Source organism: Dasypus novemcinctus, chromosome 19, assembly GCF_030445035.2.
Source record: "Dasypus novemcinctus isolate mDasNov1 chromosome 19, mDasNov1.1.hap2, whole genome shotgun sequence".
In the NCBI taxonomy this organism is placed as follows: Eukaryota; Metazoa; Chordata; class Mammalia; order Cingulata; family Dasypodidae; genus Dasypus; species Dasypus novemcinctus.
The window spans coordinates 32,856,706-32,883,315 of NC_080691.1; the positions used below are offsets into that span (position 1 = coordinate 32,856,706).

A 26,610-nucleotide genomic window follows, 5' to 3' on the forward strand; every position below is an offset into this window, starting at 1 on the left:
TTTTAGGAGGCACCAGGGATTGAACGCAGGACCTTGTACATAGGAAGCAGGTGCTCAACCACTGAGCTGCACCCGCTCCCCAGTGAGAGTTCTCTTTTGTTGTTGATGTTTGTTTGTTTCGTTTTTAGGAGGTACTGGGACTCTAACCTGGGACCTCGTATATGGGCAGCGGGTGCACAACCACTTGAGCTACATCTGCTGCCCACTAACATTTATTGAGTGCTTCGACAGGCACTGTCTGGACATGTTCCCTGTGTTGCCATTTAATATTCAAAATGACCCCCAAGGAGCGTATATTACTATCATCCCCATTTTAAAGATGAGGAAGCTGGAGGCATAGAAAGGCAAAGTGATTTGCCCCAGGTCACACAGCTATTATGTGAAAGAAGCAGGTTTCAAACGCAGACAGTCTGGTTTCAGAGCCTGGGATCTAACCACACGACTTCAGAATTAGCATCAACCCTGGAGACCTTCTCCCGGTCCTCCTCCACCATGCTGCTCAGCAGCTCAAGCAGGCCATCCCGGGAGTGTCAGGACCTGTGCAGGAGCGATGCTCAGTTCCCCACTCACCAAGCCTGATCTGGCCACTTCTGCTGCCAAAAAGCCAAGCTGCCAGCAACAGGGACCAACGCTGAGTCCCCAGAATAGAACCATCCCTTGTCTCTTGGTGGCAGGTTTTGTTTTTTTTTTAAGATTTATTTTATTTAATTTACTCCCCCCTCCCCTTGCTGCCTGTGCTCACTGTCTGCGCTCTGTGGCCATTCACTGCATGTTCTTCTGTGTCTGCTAGTCTTCTCTTTTTTGTCTTCTCTCTAGGAGGCACCGGGAACCGATGCTGGGGCCTCCGGTGTGGGAGAGAGGCACCCAATCGCTTAAGCCACCTCAGCTCCCTGGTCTGCTGCATCTCACTGTCTCTCCTCTGCATCTCCCAAAATATCATCTTGCTGCACCAGCTCTCTGCAGCATGGGCTGTCAGCCTTCTGTGGCACGGGCCGCCAGCTTGCCTTCAATCAAACCCGCCAGCTTGCCTGGAATCGAACCCGGGGGCCTCCCATATGGTAGACGGGAGCCCACTTGCTTGAGCCACATGTGCTTCCTGGTGGCAGGTTATTTATGCTGAACTCCTTCCATTTGGGAAGGAGTGACAATTCATCTTGACCAGAGTTGGTGCAAATTCTGAGTAATGGTTTGCCTTTCCTTCCTGCGGGTTCTCAGCCACATCATTGCCCAAAGACTTCCAGAGTATTTGACCCTCTGATGCAGGATCCCACGAGACATGGGGCAGGACCAAGGGAGCCGACCTATGGCGAAGGAGGCCAGCCGTGGGGATTTGACCGAGAAGTCTATCCTGAAGCTGCCAGCCTGACAGCAATGGAATGGCCTTCTGGAGGTGCTGCTGGGGTGGGTCAGCCGGGGACGATGGCCCGTGAGGACGGGGCGCTGCTCTCCAGGATAGTGCACACACTTAAATCAGTGGCTGTCCTCCAGGTAAATCATCAAGGGGCTGAGGTAGGAGGGACCTTCTCTTCCAGTGACATGCATGGGGAAGTTGTACTTCCCATCCTGCAACTTTAGGCTCTGTGGTCTAGAGGTGCCTGTTCCCAGCGGGGTATGCTTCTACAGAGGACACCTGAAACAAAGGCTGCTCCCCAGGAACTTTAGGCTCCTTGGGTCAAGAAACGAGCAAGCAAGAGACACCACTTTGTCAGAGGTGATCGATCCTAATTATTCGGAAGAGGGAGGGCTGCTGTTAGAGAATGGGGGCACCCTGGTGAGCCACTGGGCATGGGGTTAACACTTCCGGTGTTAAATGAACAAGGGCAGCAGTTATGACCTTTAGTTTCTAAAGGCTGATATGATGGCATTTATATGCCATTTATAATGGGAGTGTATTCAGTTAAAAGTTTACCGTTCAGGGAAGCGGATTTGGCTCAACGGATAGAGCATCCGCCTATCACATGGGAGGTCCAGGGTTCAAACCCAGAGCTTCCTGACCCGTGTGGAGCTGGCCCATGCGCAGTGCTGATGCGCAGAAAATGTGCCGTGCCACGCAGGGGTGTCTCCCGTGCAGGGGAGTGCCATGTCCAAGGAGTGCGCCCCGTAAGGAGAGCTGCCCTGTGTGAAAAAAGCACAGCCCACCCAGGAGTGGCACCACACACAGAGAGCTGATGCAGCAAGATGACGCAACAAAAAGACACACAGATTTCTGGTGCTGCTGACAAGAATATAAGCAGTCACAGAAGAACACACAGTGAATGGACACAGAGAGCAGACAACTGGGCGGGCGGAAGGGGAGAGAAAAAAAAGAACCTCATTCCTTTGAAAAAAGAAGTTTACTGTTTGAGGCTGTGAAAATGTCTAAATCAAGACTTCATCAGAGATGCTATCTTACCAAAGATCGGTTGCTGGCGACCCTGGACTCCTGCCACGTGGTACGGCACAATGGTCCAGAAACCCTGAGGTCTTTGCCTTCCCCTTCAGGCTTACTTTCTCCGCAGCTCAGCTGCGGCGATCAGGCTCCTGGCTCATCTCTCCCCTCTCCTCCAGACCTCTCTTTCAGCCTCTCGGGGGCCTCTTCTCCTGCCTCTGTGCTCTGCTGCTTCCAGCCTTCCACGTCTGGGCCCCCTCTCTCCCTCCCCCTCCAGGGGTTTTTCTGTCTCTGCCATGTTTTCCTATGTTTTTCCTGTGTTTTTCCATCCTCCATTTATGAAGGATCCAGCAAGAGGACCAAGACCCACCCCGGGTCACGCCTCACTGAAGCAATCCAGCCAAAGGCCCCCAGTGGAATCCAATATAGTCACGGGAATGAATTAGCTACAAGAACACCATCTCTTCTGGAACACACGAAAAGCTTCAAACCGGGAAGTGGATGTGACTCAAGCCATTGGGCTCCCATCTACCATATAGGAGATCCAGGGCTCGATTCCCGGGGCCTCCTGGTGAAGGCGAGCTGACCCATGTAGAGAGCTGGCCCACGCGGAATGCTGGCCCATGCAGGGTGCTGCCCCATGCAGGAGTGCTGCCCCATGCAGGAGTGCTGGCCCAGGCAGAGAGCTGGCGCAGCAAGATGACACAGCAAAAAGAGAGACAGAAGAGAGATAATAAGAGACGCAGCAGAGCAGGGAGCTGAGGTGGAGCAAGAGAATGATCGCCTCTCTCCCACTCCAGAAGGTCCCAGGATCGGTTCCCAGAGCTGCCTAATGAGAATACAAGCAGACACAGGAGAACACACAGCGAATGAACACAGAGAGCAGATAACGGAGGGAGGGGGGAGAAATAAAAAAATAAATCTTAAAAAAAAAGAAAGCTTCAAACTGTCACAAAAGGTCACAGTGGCCAGGATTCAGACCCCCCAAGGATGGAGTCTGGGTCACCCCAACAGCTAAACCAGCTAGGCCAGCAGAAGTGCTAGCCGAAGGTGAGGGCAATACAGAGCAGGTAGGAGAGCAGGGAGGGAAGAAGCATCAGCTACAGCTCTGAGACCAGCTGTGAGAGCAGGAACAGAAGCTGGTTCCACGAAGAGCTGATAAGTTTTCCCAGGAAAAGAGGCCACGCAGAGTCCTGGAGGCCCTGCTCCCAGATGGGGGAAACGTATCCCATGAAACAAGTGGGTCCAGAAATGCAAGGGCTGGCTGTCAAGGAAGCTGTGACGCACCTTCAGGCCTGAGGCAGTGAGCCCTCAGCTGCCGAGAGGGAGTCCAGTCAGCTGAGAACGGAGATGGTCCCTCCCCGGAAGTGCCTTGGCCAAAGGGAATTGCCTTGCCCAAGGCCATGCTCTCTCGCTGGGGGCAGCCCATAGATCCACCAGGGGTTGATGTGAAAGCTCAGCCCCCTTGCCTCAGCTTGGAACTCCTGCGAGAGGCCATCCCAGCTTCTGAACACCCCTGGGATCCCCTGAGGCCTCTGTTTCGATGGCATCGCAGCTCCATGTCTCTCTCCGCCCAGTTCTGTTTTGCTCACTCCCTTGCAGGTGCTGATCCCAAGAACCACCCACACACAATCTCTAATGCCAGAGTCTATTTGCCAGGATGCCAACAGGGAGCACATCTGTCTTGCTCACTCCCGGTTTCCCAGTACCTAGCACAGGCCCAGGCCATAGCAGGAGCTCAATAAATATTGGCTGAATGAATGAACTAGAAAGGATCTACCTGGCTCTCTTGTAACATTCCCTAAATTATGGCAGTCGGGTTCCCAACCCATCCTACCTGTCATTGCCAGATCAATACTTCTGAAATAACTCCCCTAAAAAATAATAAGGAAAAAAAAAAAAAGAAAAAAGAAAAGAATAATAACTTTTTTAAAAAGAAAAAAATACTTCCCCTGCTCAAGAACTGTCCATGGCTCTCCACCACTTGTAGACAGTCCCTTTGGCCTGGCCATCCTCAGCTTTCATTTCTCACCTCCCCGAGCTCTACCAGCTAACCGAACCAGACCATGCACCTTCCTCAACTAGTTTAGTGCTTCATCTTCTCAAGCAGTCCCCTTCCTGTAAAATATCTTTCAACCTCCCCAAGCGCCCTTCTGGGGCTTTCCAAATCCTTTACATTTTTCAGAGCAAGGCAGTAGAATGCAATAGTTAGAGTCCAGGCTCTGGAATTAGAGAGCCTGAGAGCCACTTCCGGGCTTTGTTACCTGGAGTGAGTTACTGTACCTCCCCCAGCCTCGGTTTCTTTATCTGTGAAATGTGGCTAAGAATAGGGCAGGGATTAAATGCAATCATCTGGGTAAACTGCTTAGAACAACACCTGACCCACTGTGACCATTAGAAACATTAGCTGTTCTCGTCCTCCTGTAGGGCAGGAGTCAATGAACTTTGTCTATAAGGGGCTAGAGAGTTAATATTTTAGGCTTTGGGGACAGACCATCTTGGCTGAACTCAACTCTGTCACTGCGGCATGAAAGCAGCCTTCCACGATACAGACACGAATGGGTGTGGTTGTGTGCCAATAAAACTTTATTTACGAAAACAGGCAGCAGGCTGCATTTGGCCTTCAGGTCACCGTTTGCCAACCCCTGCTCTAGGGCCCAGCACAAATGCCGCACGCTTGGCAAGTCTTCCCCACCCTAGGGGAAGGCACCTTCTTCCTGCAAGTTTGAGTCGTCTCGGTACCTTCAAAAAAAACCCACCACTCTTGTGGTTAGCCTCACACTCTGCCCTTTGTTGAGGCTAGAAAGGTGTGAACCACAGCACTGACGGTGGTTGAAAGCATGTGGATGTTGGGAGCGGATGTGGCTCAAGCGGTTGAGTGCCTGCTTCCCACACGGGAGGTCCCGGGTTCAATTCCCAGTGCCTCCTAAAAAAACAAAATAAACAACAAGCAAAGCAAACAAATGAAAAACAACTCAGGGGAGCCGATGTGGCTCCATGGTTGAGCGCCAGCTTCCCACCTACAAGGTCCCAGGTTCAAACCCCAGCCCTGGTACCTCGAAAAAGAAGAAGAAGAAGAAAAAGCATATGAATGTTATAGAAAGACAAACCCAGGTTTTTAGTTCTACTCACACACTGTGTGCCCTGGGCAAATGGTTTCACCCAGAGTCTCAGCTTCTTCAACTGTAAAATGGGGATGGTAATAATACAAAAATGCAGACCACCTGGGGTGGCTGTGATGTGTAGAAGTGCGCCGTCTCATCAACGCTCAATCTATTGTTTTTATCATTATTGCACGTCTACAGCCTCCCAGCTATGGTGTTCTTGTTGTCATTATAATATGGATAACAAGGATAATCTCTTGCTACATCATAGCTCCTGGATACCAGAAGCCACAGCATAAATATCTTTGCCAACTCTCAGGCTATGAACGGACGGAGGTGACCAGCTGCCCAGCTGGGTATGTACTTACGACTGGGGAACCCCTCCGATCCCAAAGCCCACCAGGCCTCGGAGCACCAGGATCCAGCTGTATATAGGAGCAAAAGCGCTGAGGATGCCGTAGTACAGCGTCCAGAGCACGCTGATCTTCAGCCCCTGCAGGGAAAGAAGACACCAAGTCACAAGGGCTTCCTCGAACCTTCCAGGCAGGGCAGCCTTTGTACCCACATGTAAAGCCACCAACAGGGAAAGCAGATGTGGCTCAAGTGATTCGGCTCCCACCTGCCACACGGGAAGTCCCTGGTTCAATTTTCAGTGCCCCTTAAGAAGGTAGCGAGCTGGCACAATGGGCAGGTGCAGCAAGTGGGTGCAACAAGATGACGCGACAAGAGACACAAGAAGGAAAACATAATGAGAGACGCAACAAAGCAGAGAGCAGAGGTTCCCAGTGCCTCCTAAAGAGAAGACAGAGAACTGACGTGACAGGAAGGTGTGGCAAGCTGATGCAACAAGAGACATGGGGAGGAAAACATACTGAGAGACACAATAAAGCAGGGAGCAGAGGTGGCTCGAATGATTAGGCGTCTCCCTCCCACATGGGAGGTCTGGGTTTAGCTTCTTGTGCCTCCTAAGGAAACAAGGAAGACGAACAGACACAGCAAGTGCAAACAAGGAGCGGGTGGGAATAAATAAATAAATAAATCTTTAAAAAAATAAAAAATACAGCCCCCTGTTTTAACAGGGCCATGGTCAAGGGGATGCCAAGGGGATGCTGGGGATTCTCTGCATGGGTGGTGCCAATGCTTAGGGAGTGTTCAGCAAAATTGTGCAACAAGGACAAGTGGGACGAATGGGAAAGACGTTGTCCTGTGTTGTCAGCCCCTATTCGGCTCTAGCCAAAAGTGTCTGTGACAGATTGTGCGTCCCAGGCTGCCAGCTGACCCAAATTTCAAGAAAGGCAATACATCCATTTCTTTTTTATGCAAAATGAATTTTATGCATTTCATTTTTGAAATGAAGGTACCTGAGTCAAAAACCCTAAAAACCATTGTGTGGGATAAATAAAACACATCTAGGGGCCAGGTTTGCAGCTTAGAAGGGCCGAACTCCTACCCCGCCGTGGGAGCTACTTGCCACCATCATCACGGGGCCAGCCCAGAAGACCCGTGCTTAGAAGGGTTTGCCTTACTGTTTTCCGGCCGTACTGGTCTGAGATGTTTCCCCAGAGCGTGGAGCTGGACATCATGCCTACAAAGACCACCTACAGGGGGAAAGAGAGTTGCTGTTAGACAGTAGCACGAAGCGTTGCGGAGAAGAGGGACACTGCATCGAACCCGCGACATCGCATCTAGGAAATAATAACTACAAGCCAATATTTACTGCGGTCTTGCCAGGGGGCAAAGCACTATTCTAAGTGCTGCATGTTATCATAGAAGCCCCACAGCAGTCCTACCGGGGTGGGGGCTCTTATTACCCCCCATTTCACAGATGAGGACACTGAGGTTCAGAGAGGGGACGCCATGTGGCCTAAGTGGTACCGCCTGGACTGGAATCAGAGTCCGGAGCTAGCACTTTGCCCCCTTCTCGCCATACCAAGTCAACCCCTTCCCCTATCGCTAACAGAGGACCAGAGGTTGCGAGGGAGACTTTGGAGGGTATGGAAAGCCGGAAGTTGGGATGGGAGCTGTGAGCTCTTAGTAAGACTCAGGGGTTCTTAGCCAGGGGCGCGCGAACTTGAATTGAAATGTTTACATCAACCGTTACTCTTGTGGGACATGTTGGTGCGGCTGTGATATAGTTATTAAATAACACACAGTGTGGTGCGGACTTAGTAAGGGGTCCGTGGTTTTCACCTGACTGGCAAAGGGGCCCGTGGAACAAAGCAGGAGGAGCCTTTTATGGCGCACACACCCCTACATTGTCAGTCCTCACACAGCACTGATGAGGGGGGAGCTATTGTACCCATTTTACAGTTGGGGAGCCCAAGACCCAGAATGGCTGAGGAACTTGCTCAGCTTCCCAGTTCGGAGAGAGCAGAGCCAAGATTTAAATGCAGGCAGGCTGTTCTCTACCCTCTCCCGGGACACCCACCAAATACCAGACTCCGGGCTAAAGGCTTTACGCAGACTTCATCTCAAATCCTCGTAGCAACCCTGCAGCGGGGGCCATTATTATGCCCATTTCACAGATGAGGCAACTGAGGCCCAGAGAGGCGAAGGCACTGCCTCAGTCTGAACTCCAAAACACTAGGCCATACTTCCTCCAGGTATGTCCTAGGACAGGGGCTTCCGACAGGAGACACACAGTCTCTCCAAGGTACTGTTTTAAAGGAATTAATTTCCAGATCCCCCCCCCTTCCAAATCACTCCTTCCTGAGAACAGGCCTGTGGTTGGAGATCTGACTTGTTCCTTTCTCCACTGCCCCGTCCCCCACTTCCTATCCATCCCACCCTCACCTCAGGGCATTGCTTTGGGGTGCAAATCCTATAGGGTGCCTCTAAAGGATACCAATGATAGGGTTATAAATCCTTTTGTAGGTCATCTAGTTTCCTATTCCTTTTTTTTTTTCCAAACAAAATTGAAGGAGGACCTAATCAAAAGCCATTCATAAATGACTGCTGTGTGTTCTTTGGCATATAACTTGGAAGTCATTTTAAAAATCAAGTGGTATTAGGTAAATGAGCTATAACAAAACTTCTTCCATTCCTCAAAAATCTATTATGTGAACAAAGCTTTTCATATTTATATCCATTCAATAAGAATGAAAAATAGGAGTAGACTTGATGCTGAGCCCTGTCTCATTTCAGCAATAAGTAGTCATCCAAGAATACAAAAAGCCTCCTGTTTAATAACTATTTATCAGAATTAATTCTATTTTATTGGTTCGGTCTACTGTGTACTAATATGAACTATAATGACAACTCAGAACAGGAGGAAAATTTTAATACTTAGAGACTTATGGTCTCAGAAAATTAAAAACAATAATTTAAAATTTATATACTTTGTCGTCGTATAGAATTATGATACAGTGATGAATAAAATACTTTCAAGCAAAATAAAACATTAAATTAAGATAAAATTATGTGGGGAAATGGAAATAAAAATTCAAGAAAAAAAAAGGCAATGCAAAATTTCCAACTTCTAAAGACTTATTCGTGTTATTTTTAAACAGATGGTGGGGAAGATCAGATCATTTTAGTATTTCAGTTCCATTGGACACATTTCAAAAAGTGATATGATATTCTCTATAAATTATTAATACCTCAATACATCAGAAATTCTGTAATCTGCACCCTACAATTTTTTTTTTTAATTAGATAATTTGAAAACATGAGCGGATCCTGGGCTGCACAGGGTTTTACAACTCTTGTCTAAATTACTCAAGCAAGAGTGGGTGAAAATGACTGTCTTTTGGGTAAGGTTTTGCTGCCTGTGCCCTGTGCTAAGTGATATCCTTGCATTCTGAAAGAGTTAAACATCCTCCTAAACACCAGTTTTTCCACTAAGGGAGAGATTTCACAGGCGAGTGCCAGCGCTATCTTCCAGTAATTACGGTAATTTTGCACACTGTTTCTGGTGCCAGCGAGGGAGGCCTCCTTATCCTCCTTACTGATCCCCACTGTGGTTCTACGCACTGTGTGTATTTCGTTGCTCATCCACAGAAAAGCAGGTGTCACTGCTCCCGTTGTGAGTGGCAAAGTGCCTCACTGAAGGCCACACGTTTCGAGGCAACTGAACCACAGCCCCAAGCTGCACAACCTTATTGCTAATATCAGAACCAGGCCTCGATGCTGAGGGCAACAGAGCAGTCGCCCACAGAGACATAGGAAAACAGCCTTCTGGAGGCGATGCTCGTTAGCAAGCACTGCCACTTGCAGAGTGTACGCGGCCTTGAGCGAGTTACTTAACCTTTCTTGGCCTCAATTGCTTCAACTAGTAATAACTCCCTACTTCATAGGGTTGCGAGGATTATATAACCCAGTGGATATAAAGCCCTTTGCACAGTAAGTGCTCAAAAAAACATTAGCTTTTGTGATTATCATTATTATCCTCTTATCTAGACTGCTCATTCCTTTCTCTTTTGGAAGGCTGCTGCTAAACTTTCTGTGATAAAAATGGAGGATTCTCCATTTAAATAATGGACAAAAGACGAAGAGATTTCTCCAAAGAGGATGTACAAATGGCCAAAAAACACATGGAAAGATGCTCAACATCATTAGCTATTAGGGAAATGCAAATCAAAACTACAATGCGATACCAATTCACATTAACTAGAATGGCTACTATTAAAAAAATAGAAAATTACAAGTGTTGGAGAGGATGTGGAGAAAAAGGAGCCCTCATTCATTGTCAGTGGGGATGGAAAATGGTACTGCTGCTGTGGAAAACAGGTTGGTGGTTCTTCAGAAATGTAGGTATAGAATTACCATATGTCCCAGCATTCCCACTTCTAGGTATATACCCAATAGATTTGAAACCAGGGACCCAAACATACATTTGCACACTAATGTTCACTGCAGCATTATTCACAATTGCCAAGAGGTGGAAGCAACCCAAGTGACCTTCAACCGATGAATGGATAAACAGAATATGGTATCTCCGTACAATGGAATATTATTCAAGGGTAAAAGGAATGAAGTTCTGATACATGTGACAATATGGACGAACCTTGAAGACATCACGGTGAATGAATGAAGCCAGACACAAAAGGACAAATATCGTATGATCTCACTGATATGAAATAGTTAGAATATGTAAGTTCATAAAGTCAGAAACTAGAATATAGCTTACCAGGGGTTGGGTTGAAGGTAGGGAATGGGGAGTCAATGCTTAAATTGTACAGAGTTTCTAACTGGGTTGATAGTAAAATTTTGGTAGTGGACGATGGTGATGGTAACACATCCTTGTGAATATAATTAACAGCACTGAATTATATATGTGAATGTGGTTTAGAGGAGATATTTTAGGTTGTATATATGTTACCAGAATAAAAAATTTTAATTAAATTAATTTTTTTAAAAATTGAGGACTCGGTCTCACTCTTCATCAAGTCTGAATTCCAGGAGGCAGTAGCTACCTACCATTTATTGAACATCTATTATGCGTTCGGTGTTGTGTTGTTTCCTATCCTCAGATCACCCTTGTGAGGGAAGAATTGGCATCACCTTAAGTGACATGCACAGGTGGGCTCCTGCTTCCTAGCAATTGAGCATGATGCCGGAGGGGGGCGGGTGCAAATAATTGGGCCTCTGGGTGGGATGGGACTGGCTGCAAAACTGCCAGGTTATGGGGTAACGATACTCTTATAGGAAACTCAGGTCCCAGTGTTTCCAGAGCTTAATTCTCTGCTGAGCCCCTGGCAGCAGAAGGGGGGTGGCGGGCATCCTACAGGACACCCCAGGGGACAAGAACTACACAGGAGAGAGCTTCTGGGCTTCTTACCGAGGTCAGCAATGCAACCTGCCAGCTGGGGAGCTGCCACTCGCAGTGTAGCTGGGGTGCAAGGATGCTCAGAATCATCATCTCCATGGCGTCGGCCATCTGCAGGGAGGAAGGAGACATCACGTGGCTCGGATGCCGCACGCTGAGCGCCATACCAACAGAGCATCGAAACATACCAAAAAGCTCTAGGAGTTAAAACGTTGTGGTACCAGGTGGGAACTGACACATCGGTGCTTAACATTCTTAGGGTGTGTGCATATCACCATGCTTTTAAAAAATATGGGCACTCCCAAAATGAAGTGGGAAAGCATCATATTTCTAAAATCGGATTATAACATTTTTACAGAGAGACAATGATCTTTTCTCTTTAGCTCGCTGAAAGACTGGTTTGTCTTTGGTCTACAAGCCATTGTTCAGGTAGAATTATCAGGACTTTTAACAAGTACAACCTTTTACTATAACAAAACAGCCTGGAAAGCTGTAATTAAACACGGCGTGCTCTTACAGGGCTAGGCAGAGCAAGGGGGTGGAACTGAGAGCCCAGAAGCAGACCCAGGAGGCCGTGGGAGTGCAGAGCACAATAAAGGCAGCTTTTCAAACGAGTGGGGGAAATGGGAAGTTGACTATCCATTTGGAAAAAAGTGTGTATAGTTAGATTGCCACCTCACACTCTTGACAGAAATCCACTTCCGTCTGTATTCCAGGTCTAAAGGTGCAATTTGCCATGGCCAGTTAGGTTATTTAAACAAGCTTCCGCTCCTCCTTCAGGGCGATTGCCAACCATCTCCAGCTCCCTCCACCACCCCCTCCATCCAAGCACAGACTTCCATTAGCACAGCTGTCACTTACAATCAGCTTTGTTGATTGGAATTCAAGCAGAGGTCCTATGAGGAAGGAACTATGTCCTTCCATGTAGACCATGGAAATCCAGGGGAGCTCTGTGGGGGCTCCACGGAGCCCGAATATGGGCCCCTGGCTCCCCAGAAATACTTGCCCAAGCCAAGCCGGTGAGGACAGACAGCTTCCACTGAAATCTCCCAAACCCAATGGCTTCCACCGCGTCTTCCACCATGAAAGTATCTGACAAGGAGAGGGGGATGGAAGGAAGGGATTAGAACACCCTGCATCGTCCCAGTGCATAGGTATCTGGGAGTTCCCTAGCCAAGCTCATTAAAGGCAGCTCATGCTGCTTCTAGAATTTATCCTAAAAAAATATTCCAGCGAATTTGAAGAGAGATCTTGGTATAAAGTCCATAGCTTCATTGCTTACATCACAGAAAACTGGAAAACCCAGAATGCCTATCAATGGGGGATTGGTTAAATAAATTATCATACATCCACATTATGAAAAATGGCTGAACTGTTAAAAAGAATGTGCAGACATAGAAAGATGCATATAGTAGATTGCTAATTAATTTAAAAATAAAACAAGATGAATGACAAAATATTTGGTGTTGTTCTATTCTTGGAAGTGAATGTACGTATGTGCATATACATATATTTGTGTATGTATATGTATTTGCAAAGAATATATACAAAACTTTACATTATGATATTTTTTTTGTTGTCCTTGGAGGAGGGAAAAGAGAAATAATACAAGGCTTTAACTTTCTTCCTTTCACAATCTGTATTTATTTTCAGTGTCAGGAAAATATATATGCTTTTAAAAAGCAGAATTCCATTATGTATTTAAACAGAAAGATGCCCACACTATATAGTTAAGTGAAAAAAGCAAGTTGTGGGGAGGTATGTACCACGAGAGTTGTTTTTGTGATAAAATTAGGTACAACATGTATGTGTGTCATAAAGGGGAAATAAGATTGAGTGGACAGATTACAAATTTAATAGAGTCATATTTGAAAGTAAGTCACTCCTCTACTTTGTACTTTTCTATAATGTCTGAACATTCTCCAAATGACCATGAGCTACTTTTAAGCACAGAAAAAATGGATATAACTACTAAGCTAATAAGTGTTTTGAAAAGTACTCAAAGGCCAAATGCGATGTATTGTCTTTGATCGAATCCTGGAAGAATGTTAGTGGAAAAATTGGTGAACTCTAAAGTCTGGAGTTCAATTAGTAGTATTTATTATACCAATGTTAATTTCTTAGTTTTGACAAATGGTTATGTAAAATATTATCAGTAGGGGAAGCTGGGTGAAGGGTGTACGAAAACTTTCTGTACTATCTTTATAACTTTTCATAAATCTAAAATTATTCCAAAATTAAAAGTTTGCTTTAAAAAATGAACAGCAAGAGGAGCATGCTGGGTGACCCTTCCATGGGCCTCCTGTGAGGAGCTCCTCCGTCCCTGCTGGGAGTCATCATCTTTCTGGAATTTCAGTCATGGGTCACATGTCAATTATAATTTTTTCAGAAATGTGACAGGTTCTGGTTTCCTCCATCAGAAATAGGTATTGAGGAGAAAGCAGACTGAGGCCTGCAACCTCATTCACAAGGACAGTCATAGCAACATAAGGGTGCATTTAGCGAGAGCTCACCACGAGCCAGGCACTGTGCTAAGAGCTTGATGTGCATTATTGCATTTAATCCTCATCACCGCTCTGTGAGTTAAGGCCTGGGATTGTTCCCATTTTAAAAAGGGGCATGGGCTTGCCCAATGTCACATAGCTGGCATGAGGTAGATCTGACAGTTGAGCCCAGATCAGTCTGAGAGCAAAACCTCTGCTCTGAACCACTCCCACCACTCCCAGTCACTGCCCTCTTAGATCTGCCAACCACATGCCTTAGGTTCAAGTCATTAATCCTCTCGTATGTTGGGAATCTGGGGCTTCTCAGGAATTCCTGTAATGTTTTCATCCATCAGCATCAGATGGTGAGGGGAGACCAAGACCAGGTCTCTTATTTGACCAGTTCTGCTCTCAAAGTCAGCACAAGGTTTGCAGATAAGAAGGTGGTCTCTTTTGGGGAGAATATACAAGGCATGGGACTGTAGAACACAGTGAATCATGTGGTGGAAGATGGACTATGGTTAACAGTACAAATACGAGAGTGTTCTCTCACAAACTATAACAAATGTACAATACTAATAAAAAGTGTTAATAATGGGGGTACGGAAAAAATACACCAAATGTATGCTATGGACCATAGTTAGTGGTAACAGCCTGATGATAATCTGTGGCAAATGTTCTACAACAGTGTAGGGTGTTGGTGGAAGGGTGCTGTATGGGAGTTCTGCACGCAATGCATGATTGTTTTGTAAGTTCACAACTTCTCTAATAAAAACTATATTTTCAAAAAATTAAAAATAAAAAAAAAGAATGTGGACTCTGAGGTCATATTGTCTGGGTGTTAAATCAGCTTGGCTAATTCCTAGCTGTGTGACCTTGGACAAGATTCTTCAGTCATTTGTGCTTCAATTCTCTCTTCTGCAAAATGGGAAAGATGACTGTAGTAGTTCCAGCTGGAACTGTTGTAAAGATTAAATGGGTAATACACATAAAGTGCTTAGAACAGTGTTGACGCAGAGGAAGTCCTCAGCCAATGTCAGCTGCTCCCACCACCGCTATCAACATCAGCCCCATCATCATCATCTCCATCTTCTTCATCATCACCGTCATAACCACCACCATCATCACCTTCACTATCATCATTGCCATCATACTATCATCACCATCATCACCAGTCACCATCTTTTACATTACCATCGCTCATCAGCAGCATAATCATCACCATCACCACCACCACTGTTATCACCATCATAGCCCCATCCCCTTCCTCATCACCATCACCACCACCGTCATCATCATCACTGCCAGCATCGTCATTATTGTCACCATCATAGCCCCATCCTCTTCATCACAATCACCACCACCACCACCGTCATCATCATCACCATCATATCCCCATCCTCTTCATCACAATCACCACCACCACCATCATCATCACCATCATAGCCCCATTTTCTTCCTCATCACCATCACCACCTCCGTCATCATCATCACTGCCAGCATCGTCATTATTGTCACCATCATAACCCCATCCTCTTCATCACAATCACCACCACCGTCATCATCATCACCATCATATCCCCATCCTCTTCATCACAATCACCACCACCACCATCATCATCACCATCATAGCCCCATTTTCTTCCTCATCACCATCACCACCTCCACAATCATCATCCTCACCATCATAGCCCCAATCTCTTCATCACCACCACCATCACCATCAGCACCTCCACCACCATCATCAATCATCATCACCATCATAGCCCCATCCTCTTCATCACAACCATCACCATCATCACCATCACAGCCCCAATCTCTTCATCACCACCACCACCTCCACCACCAGCATCATCATCACCATCAGCCCCATCCTCTTCATCACCACCACCTCCATCATCATCACCATCATAGCCCCAATCTCTTCATCACCACCACCATCACCACCACCACCACCATCATCATCTTCACCATCATAGCCCCATCCTCTTCATCACGACCACCACCACCACCATCATCATCACCACCATCATCACTATCACCTCCATCAGCAGTGACAGCACCAGCAGCATCTTTGTCATCACCATCATTGATATTGTGCCATCCCCAGCTGAGTGTTATGTAGTGAGGCTGACTGGTAGGGATTGTGATGTAACCTCACTTATTGATGTAAGCCATGTAAGCCCAACCCATACTTCCAATGTCACCTGCCCCTTTACCAGATCCCTCTGAGAGGGCCACCGGGGGAAGCAACCCTGGAGCCTCAGAGTCCCTGATTGCAGCCTGGGCTGATGCAGGGCCCTCTCACCGTCGGTAGGATTGGCAAACTCCTTGGGCACAGCTGCCCCATCATCCAGCTCAACAGCCTCTAGGCCTGCGCGGACCCCTTCAATCTGGACCTCATGCTCTCCCGAAGCCGTGTCGTCCTCTGACCTTGCACTCTCACCTGTGCGACGGAATTTTACCACCCTAGAGGAAGAGCAAAATCTGGTCATGATGGCTAGAATGTCCCCTAAATGGCTTTGCTGCAAAGTTCTCAAACCCAAGACAGGTGAAAGGCTTTTTCTCATGGTCTGGAAAATTGAATGAGTTGGAAATGACATTTCTTTTGAGTTGGACTACAGAGGAAGAGAGGGACAACTTTGAGAGTTACGCCATCAGGATTGCCGTGTACAATTGGACGAGTTGGGCACTGCACAACTCCAGGGGATCCCATTTACGTAGTAGGTTATGTGATACAGAGGGGATATCTTTATTCTCAACCTGAATTCTGTTAAGAAGCAGGTATATTTGAGAGTTTAGACTCATCTGTATACAACAGAGTTAACAATTTGGTCATACAAGGGTTACATTAGGCCCACAAACACTTGTCCATATGTTTAAAAATTGAAAGTGGATGCCAAAATTTAAAAATGGAAAGAAGTAACATAAAAAATTCATTTTTTCCTTGAAAAATTAGGGTATCTGGTCATAAGGGCCAATCTTCCTGCCTGGGCAGGGGTAGATCTGGGCAGTTGTACTCCCTTTAGGTGAGACATCCTCTCTGTATGTCTCCAAACTGTCTCTAGTCCCAAGGCTTATTTATCTTCACACTCTGTCTTTCTCTCACTTGGCACCCTTCCCCATTTACATGAAACGTCTGGCCCCTGCTGGCATTTGAGTTTCCGACTTTCGTGGACCCCACTCTCAGTGTAAACAGTTCCTTTAATGTGTGCTGTTTTTTGGCACTCTGGGAAAATCCTTGGTCTCTCCAAGCAGCAGTTTCTTTCTCTGGGACTTGGAGACAAAATTACCCATCTCCTTCCAATTTCCCTGCTCCCAAAGACAAATTTCCTGCTATTTGGCAGGACCACGGTGGGTTTCAGGGTCACGGGAGTGACAGGACAACCTGTCCCTGCTCCTGCTGGCTCACGAGGAAGACCAAGATTGATGAGTAATGCTAATTTCTATCAGAGCTTCCAAAAAAGAAGTCTGGATGTCATTGGCATGAGCAACTGAAGGGCAAACTTGGGGCAGTGTTTTAAAAAGGTGAAAGAAGAGAAATATCTGAGTGCAAGATATTATTATTATGAATTGCTGTATTATTCATGTATTTCACTGAAGAATACGTGGTGCTTTAGCATAGAAAGGGTGAAAACCATATTTCTAGAAGCACAGGGTGTCATGCACTGCTTGGAAAGGGCTACACAGAAAAGCCAGATGAAACCACAGCATTCTTTAAAATTCCTGAAACACCACTCCTTGGCAAGGCTGGGCTTGGAAACCCTGAGCTGTGAGGCCCGTCTCAGGACCAAGCAAAGGGCACAGGTTTGCAGTCAGATGGGCTGGCTTTGAAACCTGGTATTAGCACTGCAGCCCATCCCCTACCACCATCTAATAGCCATTGAGCTCGTGCTCTGTGCCTGGTTCTAGGCGATACTGCTTGCAGACATCTAATCTGCACAAGATGCTGTGAGATTGATATTATTGATATTTTCACCATTTTAAAGACAAAAACCAAACAAACAAACAAAAATAAAACAAACCTGAGACCCCCAGAAATTATATAGCTAACAAAGCCTGGAGCCAGGGGTCAACCGCAGGTGCGTCTGGCTCAGAACCTTGTGTTCCTGGCTGTAGTAGTTTGATATGATTATGAATTCCAAAAATAGATAGTGGATTATGTTTGTAATCTGGTCCGTACCTGGGCATGATTAAGTTATGATTAGGCTTTGATTGGGCCACATCATTAGGACTTCGAGTCCCCACCCCTTGGCAGGTGGGGACACACAGATAAAAGGCATGGCAAAGGACAGAGTTGAGGGTTTTTGGTGTTGGAGTTTTGATGTTAGAGTTTGATGCTGAAGCCCTAAGCTGGAGTGCCAGGAAGTATGCTCACATAGGTAGGAGAAGCAAACCCCAGGAAGAGAGGAACCCCTGAATCTAGAGAGAAGGAAGACTCTGGAAGGGAGGAACCCAGGAAGCCTGAACCCTCGCAGACATCAGCAGCCATCTTGCTCCAACCTGTGAGAAGAGACTTTGGTGAGGGAAGTAACTTATGCTTATGGCCTGGTATCTGTAAGCTCCTACCTCAAATAAATACCTTTTATAAAAACCAACCAATTTCTGGTATTTTGCATCAGCACCCCTTTGGTTGACTAATACAGAATTTGGTACTAAGGAATGGGGAAGTGCTTTTGCAATTACCAAAATGCTGAAATGGTTTTATAAATGGGTAAGGGGTATTTTTTGGAGGAATTGTGAGATGTTTGAAAGAAAAGACCTACAGTGCTTTGAAGAGACTGTTGATAGCAATATGGATGCTAAAGAGTTTTTATGATGCCTTAGAAGTAAATGATGAAACTATTATTGGAACCTGTAGGAAAAGCAATCCATGTTTTAAAGTTGCAAAGAACTTAGCAAGATTGACTCCTGGTGTTATATGGAAGGCAGATTTGAAAATGATGAGCCTGGGCATTTAGCCGAAGAAATTTCCAAAGTAAACTGGAAGAATGCGGCTTGGCTTCTGCTTGCAACTTATAACAAAATGCTAGACGAGAGAGATATACTGAGGACTGAACTGTCTGGCACAAAGAAAACAGAAACTAATTCTGGAAATTCCAAGCTTCTGGAAATCAAGCTCCCAGATGAAAGTGCCCCATTGGAGGACTTAACTAAACTTGGAACTTGTAAATCAGGATTGAAGATGTGGTTATCTCAGAAAGACTTGTGGAAAGTCTTACTGTCTATGGCTTGTACCCCTGCTTCTTGCATGCTAAACCAACAAGGCTTTTGAGAGAACTGTATGAACAAAACCACGGTCAGCTTGGACTAAAAGGGACATGGAAAGGAGAGACTGAAGGAGAATCAGCTTTAAGAGGAAAAGCATGGAAGCTGAGATCTGGAATTAAGACATCACCTTGGGCCAAGAGAGGAACCCCACCCATGTGTACAGAGAGGGTGAGTTTGCCCCAGCAGTTGAAGAGGGTGGATGTTCCCACCTGATGTTCTGGGAGAGTTTTGCCGTCCCAGGGTTCAGAGAGGGTGGAACACATTCCCCAAGGATTAGGGCAGTTAAGATTAGCACCCCACAGGTCTGAGAGGGGTGGACCTGTCCCCCATGGATTAGGGAAGGCCAGCTGGTCAACTCTTTGTTCTGAGAGGGTTGAACCTGTATGGTAAAGGTTAGGGAAGGCCAGGTGGTCAACTCATGGCTCTGAGTGGGTTGAGCCTGTATGCCAAAGGTTAGGGGGCAGGTTGCTTTCATGTCACTGTACTAGGGGGTTAAGACTCTAACCCAAAGATTGGGTAAGGTGTGGCAATCACCCCAGTGCTCTTGCAGGATGAGGTCTAGAGCTTGGCCAACACCCGGATCCTTGATGAGGGTGGAACTAAGAAAATGGCCATCAGGCAAGCATGTGGAAAGGGTGGGCTCCCAGAAGGCACCAAGGAGACGAAACCATCATCTTAAGAATGACTCTCAAACTTTGAAATCAAATGGAGGATGCCCTCCCTGCAGGTTTACTGAACTGTAGAGAAACTGTGACTCATATTTCCCTCCCAGTTTCTCCTTATTATAATGAAAATGTTTATCCTATGTCTGTCTATTTGTGTATTGGAAGAAGAGAAATGGTTTTGTAAGTTTCAGAGATCTATAGCAGATGGGACTTTGCCCCAAGACAAACTGTATTTCTTTAAATTGATTGTGATATGATTTAGTACTTGCATTGTTACTGATTTAAGGTTTTTTTTTTAAGATTTATTTTTTATTTATTTCTCTCCCCTCCTCCCACCACCAGCCCCCCCTGCTGTCTGCTCTCTGTGTCCATTTGCTGCATGTTCTTCTTTGTCCGCTTCTGTTGTTGCCAGGAGCACAGGAATCTGTGTTTCTTTTTGTTGCATCATCTTGTGCATCAGCTCTCCGTGTATGGGGTGCCATTCCTGGGCAGGCTGCACTTTCTTTTGTGCTGGGTGGCTCTCCTTCTGGGGTGTACTCCTTGTGTGTGGGGCTCCCCTACACAGGGACACCCTTGCGTGGCATGGCACTCCTTGCATGCATCAGCACTGTGTGTGGGCCAGCTCCACACGGGTCAAGGAGGCCTGGGGTTTGAACCATGGACCTCCCACATGGTAGATGGACACCCTATCCACTGGGCCAAGTCCGCTTCCCGATTTAAGGTTTTTTGAATATTGTAATGTCTTTTTGGAATTCAGAGGGTGGAGTGTAGCAGTTTGATATAGTTATGATTTCCAAAAATTGATATTGAATTATGTTTGTAATCTGGTCTGTACCTGGGCAGGATTAAGTTATGATTAGGGCTTTGATTCGGCCATGTCATTAAGGTGTTGAGTCCCTACCCCTTGGTGAGTATTACCTATGAAAAAGGGAGTGAAGGAGACCTGGCACCCTTGGGTGGGTGGGGACTTACAGGTAAAAGGCATGGCAAAGGACAGAGATGAGGTTTTGATGTGGGAGTTTTGATGTTGGAGTTTGATGCTGAAGCCTTAAGCTGGAGCCCCGGGAAGTAAGCTCACAGAGCAAACAGAAGCCAGCCCCAGGAAGAGAGGAACCCTGAGCCCAGGAAGAAGCAAGCCGTGGTTAGAGAGGAACCCTGAACCCTGAGAGAAGATCATTCTTGGAAGGGAGGAACCCAGGAAGCCTGAACCCTCGCAGACATCGGCAGCCATCTCTCTCCAACACGTGAAAATAGACTTTGATGAGGGAAGTAGCTTATGCTTCATGGCCTGGTATCTGTAAGCTCCTACCCCAAATAAATATCCTTCATAAAAACCAACCAATTTCTGGTATTTTGCATCAGCACTCCTTTGGCTGACTAATACACTGGCCAACAACCGATGCGATCTCTGCAAGCCATTCTATTGTTCCCCATTCACTCTAAATTTTTCCAGAAAAATGTTTCATTTTGAAACCTCTCAAGCACATGAAAATTGTAGATACCAATAAGAGCAATATCTGGGCTCCTCCTGTCCCAGTTAAGGAGCACACACTATTAGGCTGAACTGTGTGAAACTGCCAACATTTGACTGGAACTCACTGGAAGGTGCTGAGTCCCCTTCCCTCCCTTCTTCGTAGGTAATACTCTTCCTTGACCAAGAGTCTTAATGTGCATTAGTATTTGATTTAATCCTTACAACAATGCTGAGAAGTGGAAACTATTAACATCCCCAATGGACAAGATATCTATATTCAGTTTGAGCCTCAGTTTACCTCTTCTATAAATTGGGTGTGATCACCGTTGTCCCCGCAAGCACAGCCTGAGATGAGGATTCTTGCGCAAGTGACTTATTGAGGGATTACTTCCAAGAGAAACTTCCTTTTGAGAAGTGAGGGGAGCAGAAGCTAAGCAAGGATGTGGTTTCCTGCTGACATCTAGCCTTACCCTGCTCCCTCGGGGAGCTCTGGAGTGTGAAATTGTGCCACCAAGGCTGTTCCACCTAGAAGAAAATGGGGGCTGAGCTGGTGGACGCTTGCATCAGTCAGTCATTGGTCATAGCACCCCCAGGGGTGGAAGGTGTAACCTCCTAGGTATTCGCAGGTCAGGTGGCTCTCCTCGGCCAGCGGGGGGCCACCTTCTAGAGGAATCTACAGCTGTGAGCTGCAACAGCTGGGGATGGGCACGGCAGCCTGGGAAAGCATATCTGGGATGAGCACTAATAGCAGCTGCTACTACTAAGTTCTTCCTAAGTTATCAGGCCAATTAACTGAAAAACACTTTACAACTGCGAGGGAGGGAGTGATCATTGAACTCCCCTCCCTCAAACTCCTTAGATACTAGCTAACGGTACATTGGACATTTGCTGTATGCCGAGAGCTGTGCTCAACCCTCCCAATTATCCCCTGTTATCCTGACATTCTCCCTATGAATCAGGTACTGTTATTCTACCCCATTTGACAGATAAGGAAACAAGCTCAGAGAGGTTAAGGCTCTTGCCCAAGGTCACACAGCCTGCAGGAGCCAGGGCTTCAGCCCAGTTCTCTTATGTACTAGAACCCTGGCTCCTGCTCACTGAACATCAGGTCTGTCCCCTGTGTTTACACGTGGCTGGGGAACGAATGTGCTGCCCGGGCTCAGTTGGCCCATGGGGACGGTCTGGCCAGACAGTGGAAAAGCACAGCTGAATTTCAGCCTGGCTGTCAGCTCCGCAGGCCATCACCTTAACCCAGGGGTTCTGGGACTGGAGGGAGCCTGGGGACCCCTACAGGGCTGGCTGCCCCACTGGTGGCTGCCCACTCCACCCCCGCCCCCTGCAGAGTGTCAGATACAGAAGGGCTGAGCTGGGGCCAGAGAATTTGCTTTTCTAACGCGTTGCCAGGTGGTGCCAATTGATGTCGCTGCTCTGGGGACCACGGCTTTAGCTTGTCGGCGTGAGACAGGCAACTCCGCTGCCCCCAGCCCAGCCCGCCCCCGCCTCCCAGCACGAGGCAGTTGTGCGGTGGGACACGGCCCTGTGCGACCCCACTCTGACGGCCGAGCTGGGCGCCTGCCGCTCACCCTCCTCACTGAGGGGCCCGGGATCCCTGTGACACAGGACTCAAAGAGACCAGCGTCCCCCAAGTCTGGAGCCGGTGCATCTCTGCAGCGGGAAGGCAGAGGCCATTGGGGAGGACAGGTTTGCAAACAGACTACCTGAGGCGCAGCACTCTGATGAGCAGGTGGGACGGGGCTTCTTCTAAGGAACACTTGCTCAGCAAGGACACCATTTTATTCCGGGACGGTTTGCGGGAGCTTTGGGGGGCTGCTGATGGAGATTGGGGGGTGCTCTAAAGCCAGTGGCATGCCCATCAACCAGCTCTCAAAAAAAAAAAGGAAGCCAAAGAACAAAACAAAATAAAACAAGACATCCTTATTTGTAGCATTTGCCAATCTCCGTGGGTAAATACTTGCTCCATGGCCAATTTCAAGCTACCAACAGTTAAATAACAGGCTGGCAAAATTCTTGAATCTTTAACAATCAATCTACTCTCTCGAGTTGGTATAAGCAGGCTCTAGCATACCGCTTACAACAAGCCATGCGCCTTTAGCACAGTCACTGACCTTACTGGAATCCATTTGTTCATTTATTCGACAATTACTTATTGAGCACCTGCCTTGTGCTAGGCCCAAGGGTGCTGCTGGGGTTACAAAGGGGAGCTAGACGGCCTCTGACTCCTCTCTGCAGTGCTGACAGCAGGTCAGGAGGGAGGCAGGGGTTAAATAGACAGGTAGATCTAGATAGATGGCTATCTTGCACATCATGAGAAATGCCACAAATAAAATGGGTGCAGTGGGGAAGGTCCGTGGGGAGAGCGTGTGATATATGTATGTCAGTGCTGGAACCCACTCCACAAGGAGTGAAAGGAAATGGGTTCCTGAGAGAGATGCAAATAAGTAGGGCTCTTGTCCCCAAGAAATAACCCCAAAATTAAAAAAACGTGAACAAGCATTCAAAGATGGCAATGGGGAGAATTACCAGATGAAGGAAGGAAATAAACATTGATACACATTATCACTTCATTTCCAGGGATGGAGGGAAGGTCAGCGGGTTGCCCTTGACTATGAGGACATCACAGAAGGAACGATTATGTGGTCTGATAGTCTTCACTGACTACTGCTTAGAAGGTAGCTGGCATCCTCTCCTCAAGGACCGTCTGGGGCTCCCTACTTCCTTCTGTGACTAAAAGCAACCACTGCAACGTTTTCGGAAGGTAATTTGTGATAACTTGCAAAATTTCAAATGCCCTGTTCTTCCACCAGACTTGTTCTGCTTGGAATTCTTCTTGAGGGCAGATATAAGTAGGCAAAGATTTACGGTACTAGTAACGGCTGAAACGGACTACTGGCTCGCCATGTGTCTGGTGCCCAGGGCTTTACGTGGATTATTTCATTGAACCTTTACTATCACTATCCCCATAGGAAGGTGAGGAAGCTAAAGCACAGAGGGGCTGGGAATTTGCCCAAGTTCCCACAGTCAGTGGCTGAGCCAGGCTTTGGCAAAAGCCATCCGATTTCCGAGTCCCTGTTCCCAATCTCCACTCCCCACTCTGCTCTATTATTTCTGTTCGCAGATTACCTGGAAATAATTTAAAAAACTGGAAGCAAACTGTCATTAGGAGGGAGATGATTACATACTTTATAGCACATCCATTTAATGAAATGTTAAAAAATAAAAATAAAAAAAGATGTTGATCTACAAGGGCTAGCAGGGAAAGATTGTCGAGGTTTATTTTTTTTTTTAAGATTTATTTTCTTTATTTCCCCCCCTCCCTTCGTTGTTTGTGCTTATTGTCTGCTCTCTGTGTCCATTTGCTGTGTGCTCATCCTCTCTTTAGGAGACAAAGGAAACCGAACCTGGGATTTCCCATGTGGGAGGGAGGCGCTCAGTTGCTTTAGCCACCTCAGCTTCCTGCTTTGTTGTGTCTCTCATTGTCTTTTCTCTTTGTGTCTCCTTTTCGTGTCATCTTGTTGCATCAGCTTGCCATGCCTACCTGTTGGGCCAGCTTGCTGTCTTGCTTGTCCTCTCCAGGAGGCACCGGGAACCAAACCCAGGACCTCTCATCTGGTAGGTGAGAGCTCAGTCACTTGAGCCACATCTGCTTCCCGAGGTTCATTATTAAATATGCTTTCCTACAATCTCCCTAAGCTAGGATCATGCTACTCAGAGCCTTAAGTGTGGCCTGCACATCAGGAGCCCCCCATGAGCCTGATAGAAATGCAGTGTCTCAGGCCTTGAAACAGACTTACTGAATCAGCATCTGCATTTTTACCAGGTCTGCAGGGGATTTGTGTGCATGGTAAAGTTTAAGAAGCGCTGCTCTAGACTAAATTTGCTCCACAATCGTATACATTTCTGGAAAGTTACCGAAGAAGCCTAAGACTGGTTGCTCTGGGGAGGAGGATAGGATGGGAATGGGGAATTTGAGGGAAGGGAGATTTTTTTATTTTTCCCTTTTCATTTTGGACCCTTCTGTAATGCTTGAAATGTATAAAGTGCATTTATTTATTTTATAATAAATATATATAATAGTGACTTTTGATGGAGTGCTTACTTGCCTTGTGGCAGGCGGCTAGGCACATGACAGAGGCTTTAATCTGTGAAATGGGGATGCCGGCAGGCTCCCTGCCCCGGGGCGAGGAGTAACTGAGTTTAACAAATGGGAAAGTTGCAGGCATTTAATAAATATTAGCTTCCCTATGGCTCCAAACTCATTCAATTCGCCTTTCTTTCTTGAACGTGGACTACATTGACCTTTGTGAAATGCGACTTTGGGAAAAGGGCTTAGCTACCTGCAGTTTTAAACCGGTATCGATTCACATTTCTTCTTTGGCAGATCACTTGACGCTAAGGCACCTTTATTTATTAAAACTTGTTTTAAAACAGACATAAAGATAGACTTTGACGTTAAATTATACTCAGAGAGCCAGGCTACATTTTAAATCAGTTGGGTTCCTAAAAGTGCTTATCAACCACATGAGCCAAGATTTCCCAAGGAAGAACATTTAATATGAAAGAAAAAGAAAATAGCAGTGGCATATGTTAAATGTATGAGAGCTTTGAAACAAGCTGGCTCACGATTTCTTGGCGTTTGTTGTGTATATGTAGCAGATAATTTACCGAAATAGCAGGGAACATTTATTTTACATAATTTTGCTATTTAAAAAAGAGAAAAACCTGAAATAGCTCTCAACTTAAAGACTTTGTTTGTGCCGTGTAATTCACCTCAGTCCCTTAAATTACTGCCTGTGACTTGATTGGGGTATTTCAAATAAGGAAGCTTTTTCTCTTTCCTTCTGAGCTCCTGGACTTTTATCCCCCCCCCCCCCCCCCCCCCCCCCCCCCCGAGGTCACGAATCCGTCCGACTGGCAAGGAAGCTTAACCCTAACTGCGATGATTATCACGGGGGAATTTAGAGTCCTTCAGGAACAGAAACGGCGTCTGCCATCGGCAAGAAGAGAGCCCAAGTCTGGGGAGCAAACTGACCCGGGTTTGGATCCCCCCTCTGCCTTTTAGTGGCTGTGTGACCTTGGGGAGCTTCTTTTACCTGAGCTTCCATTTCCTCCCCCATCAAGCGGAAGCGGTAATTCCTCCCTCACAGGGTTGCCATGGAGATCAAAGAAGTCCACCTACAGAGAGCATTTCACACAGCCCGACACCAACAAGTGTTGATTGAGGGCTGAGTCCTGAGGGGCACAAAATGCACCTGGTGCCCGGCCCCCCCCTCAGGAGGGGGCACAGGAGCCGGGGAGACAGGTGATGTGCGAGGAAATAAATGCACCCTTGTACCTTTGCACATGGACGCATCTTGAGGAGGAAACAGGACGGCAAGGTGGAGCACGGCTGGAAGGGGGAGTGGTCAGGAAAGACCTCCCCGAGGAGGCCGAAACCAAGAGGACGAGGAGACGGCCACA

General features: G+C 46.8%; 2 protein-coding genes across 5 annotated transcripts in view; one reads left to right on the forward strand and one right to left on the reverse strand.

Moving 5' to 3' along the window:
- The window catches only part of SVOP (SV2 related protein), a 69,166-nt gene that overhangs the window by 32,843 nt on the left and 9,713 nt on the right, over positions 1–26,610 (reverse strand). For all 4 annotated transcript variants that reach the window (XM_004470185.5, XM_071209831.1, XM_071209832.1 and 1 more), the window contains 5 exons: positions 16,031–16,191; positions 12,246–12,331; positions 11,252–11,350; positions 6,999–7,070; positions 5,841–5,965 (listed from right to left, as the gene is read on the reverse strand). In XM_004470185.5, coding sequence (XP_004470242.1) covers positions 5,841–5,965; positions 6,999–7,070; positions 11,252–11,350; positions 12,246–12,331; positions 16,031–16,191 — 543 coding nt within the window. The remainder of the gene's footprint in view (positions 1–5,840; positions 5,966–6,998; positions 7,071–11,251; positions 11,351–12,245; positions 12,332–16,030; positions 16,192–26,610) is intronic.
- Positions 23,842–26,610, forward strand: part of USP30 (ubiquitin specific peptidase 30) — a 66,209-nt gene continuing 63,440 nt past the window's right edge. Inside the window, exon 1 of the mRNA XM_058281516.2 lies at positions 23,842–23,908. The gene's annotated coding sequence lies outside the window, so the exon portion shown is untranslated. The remainder of the gene's footprint in view (positions 23,909–26,610) is intronic.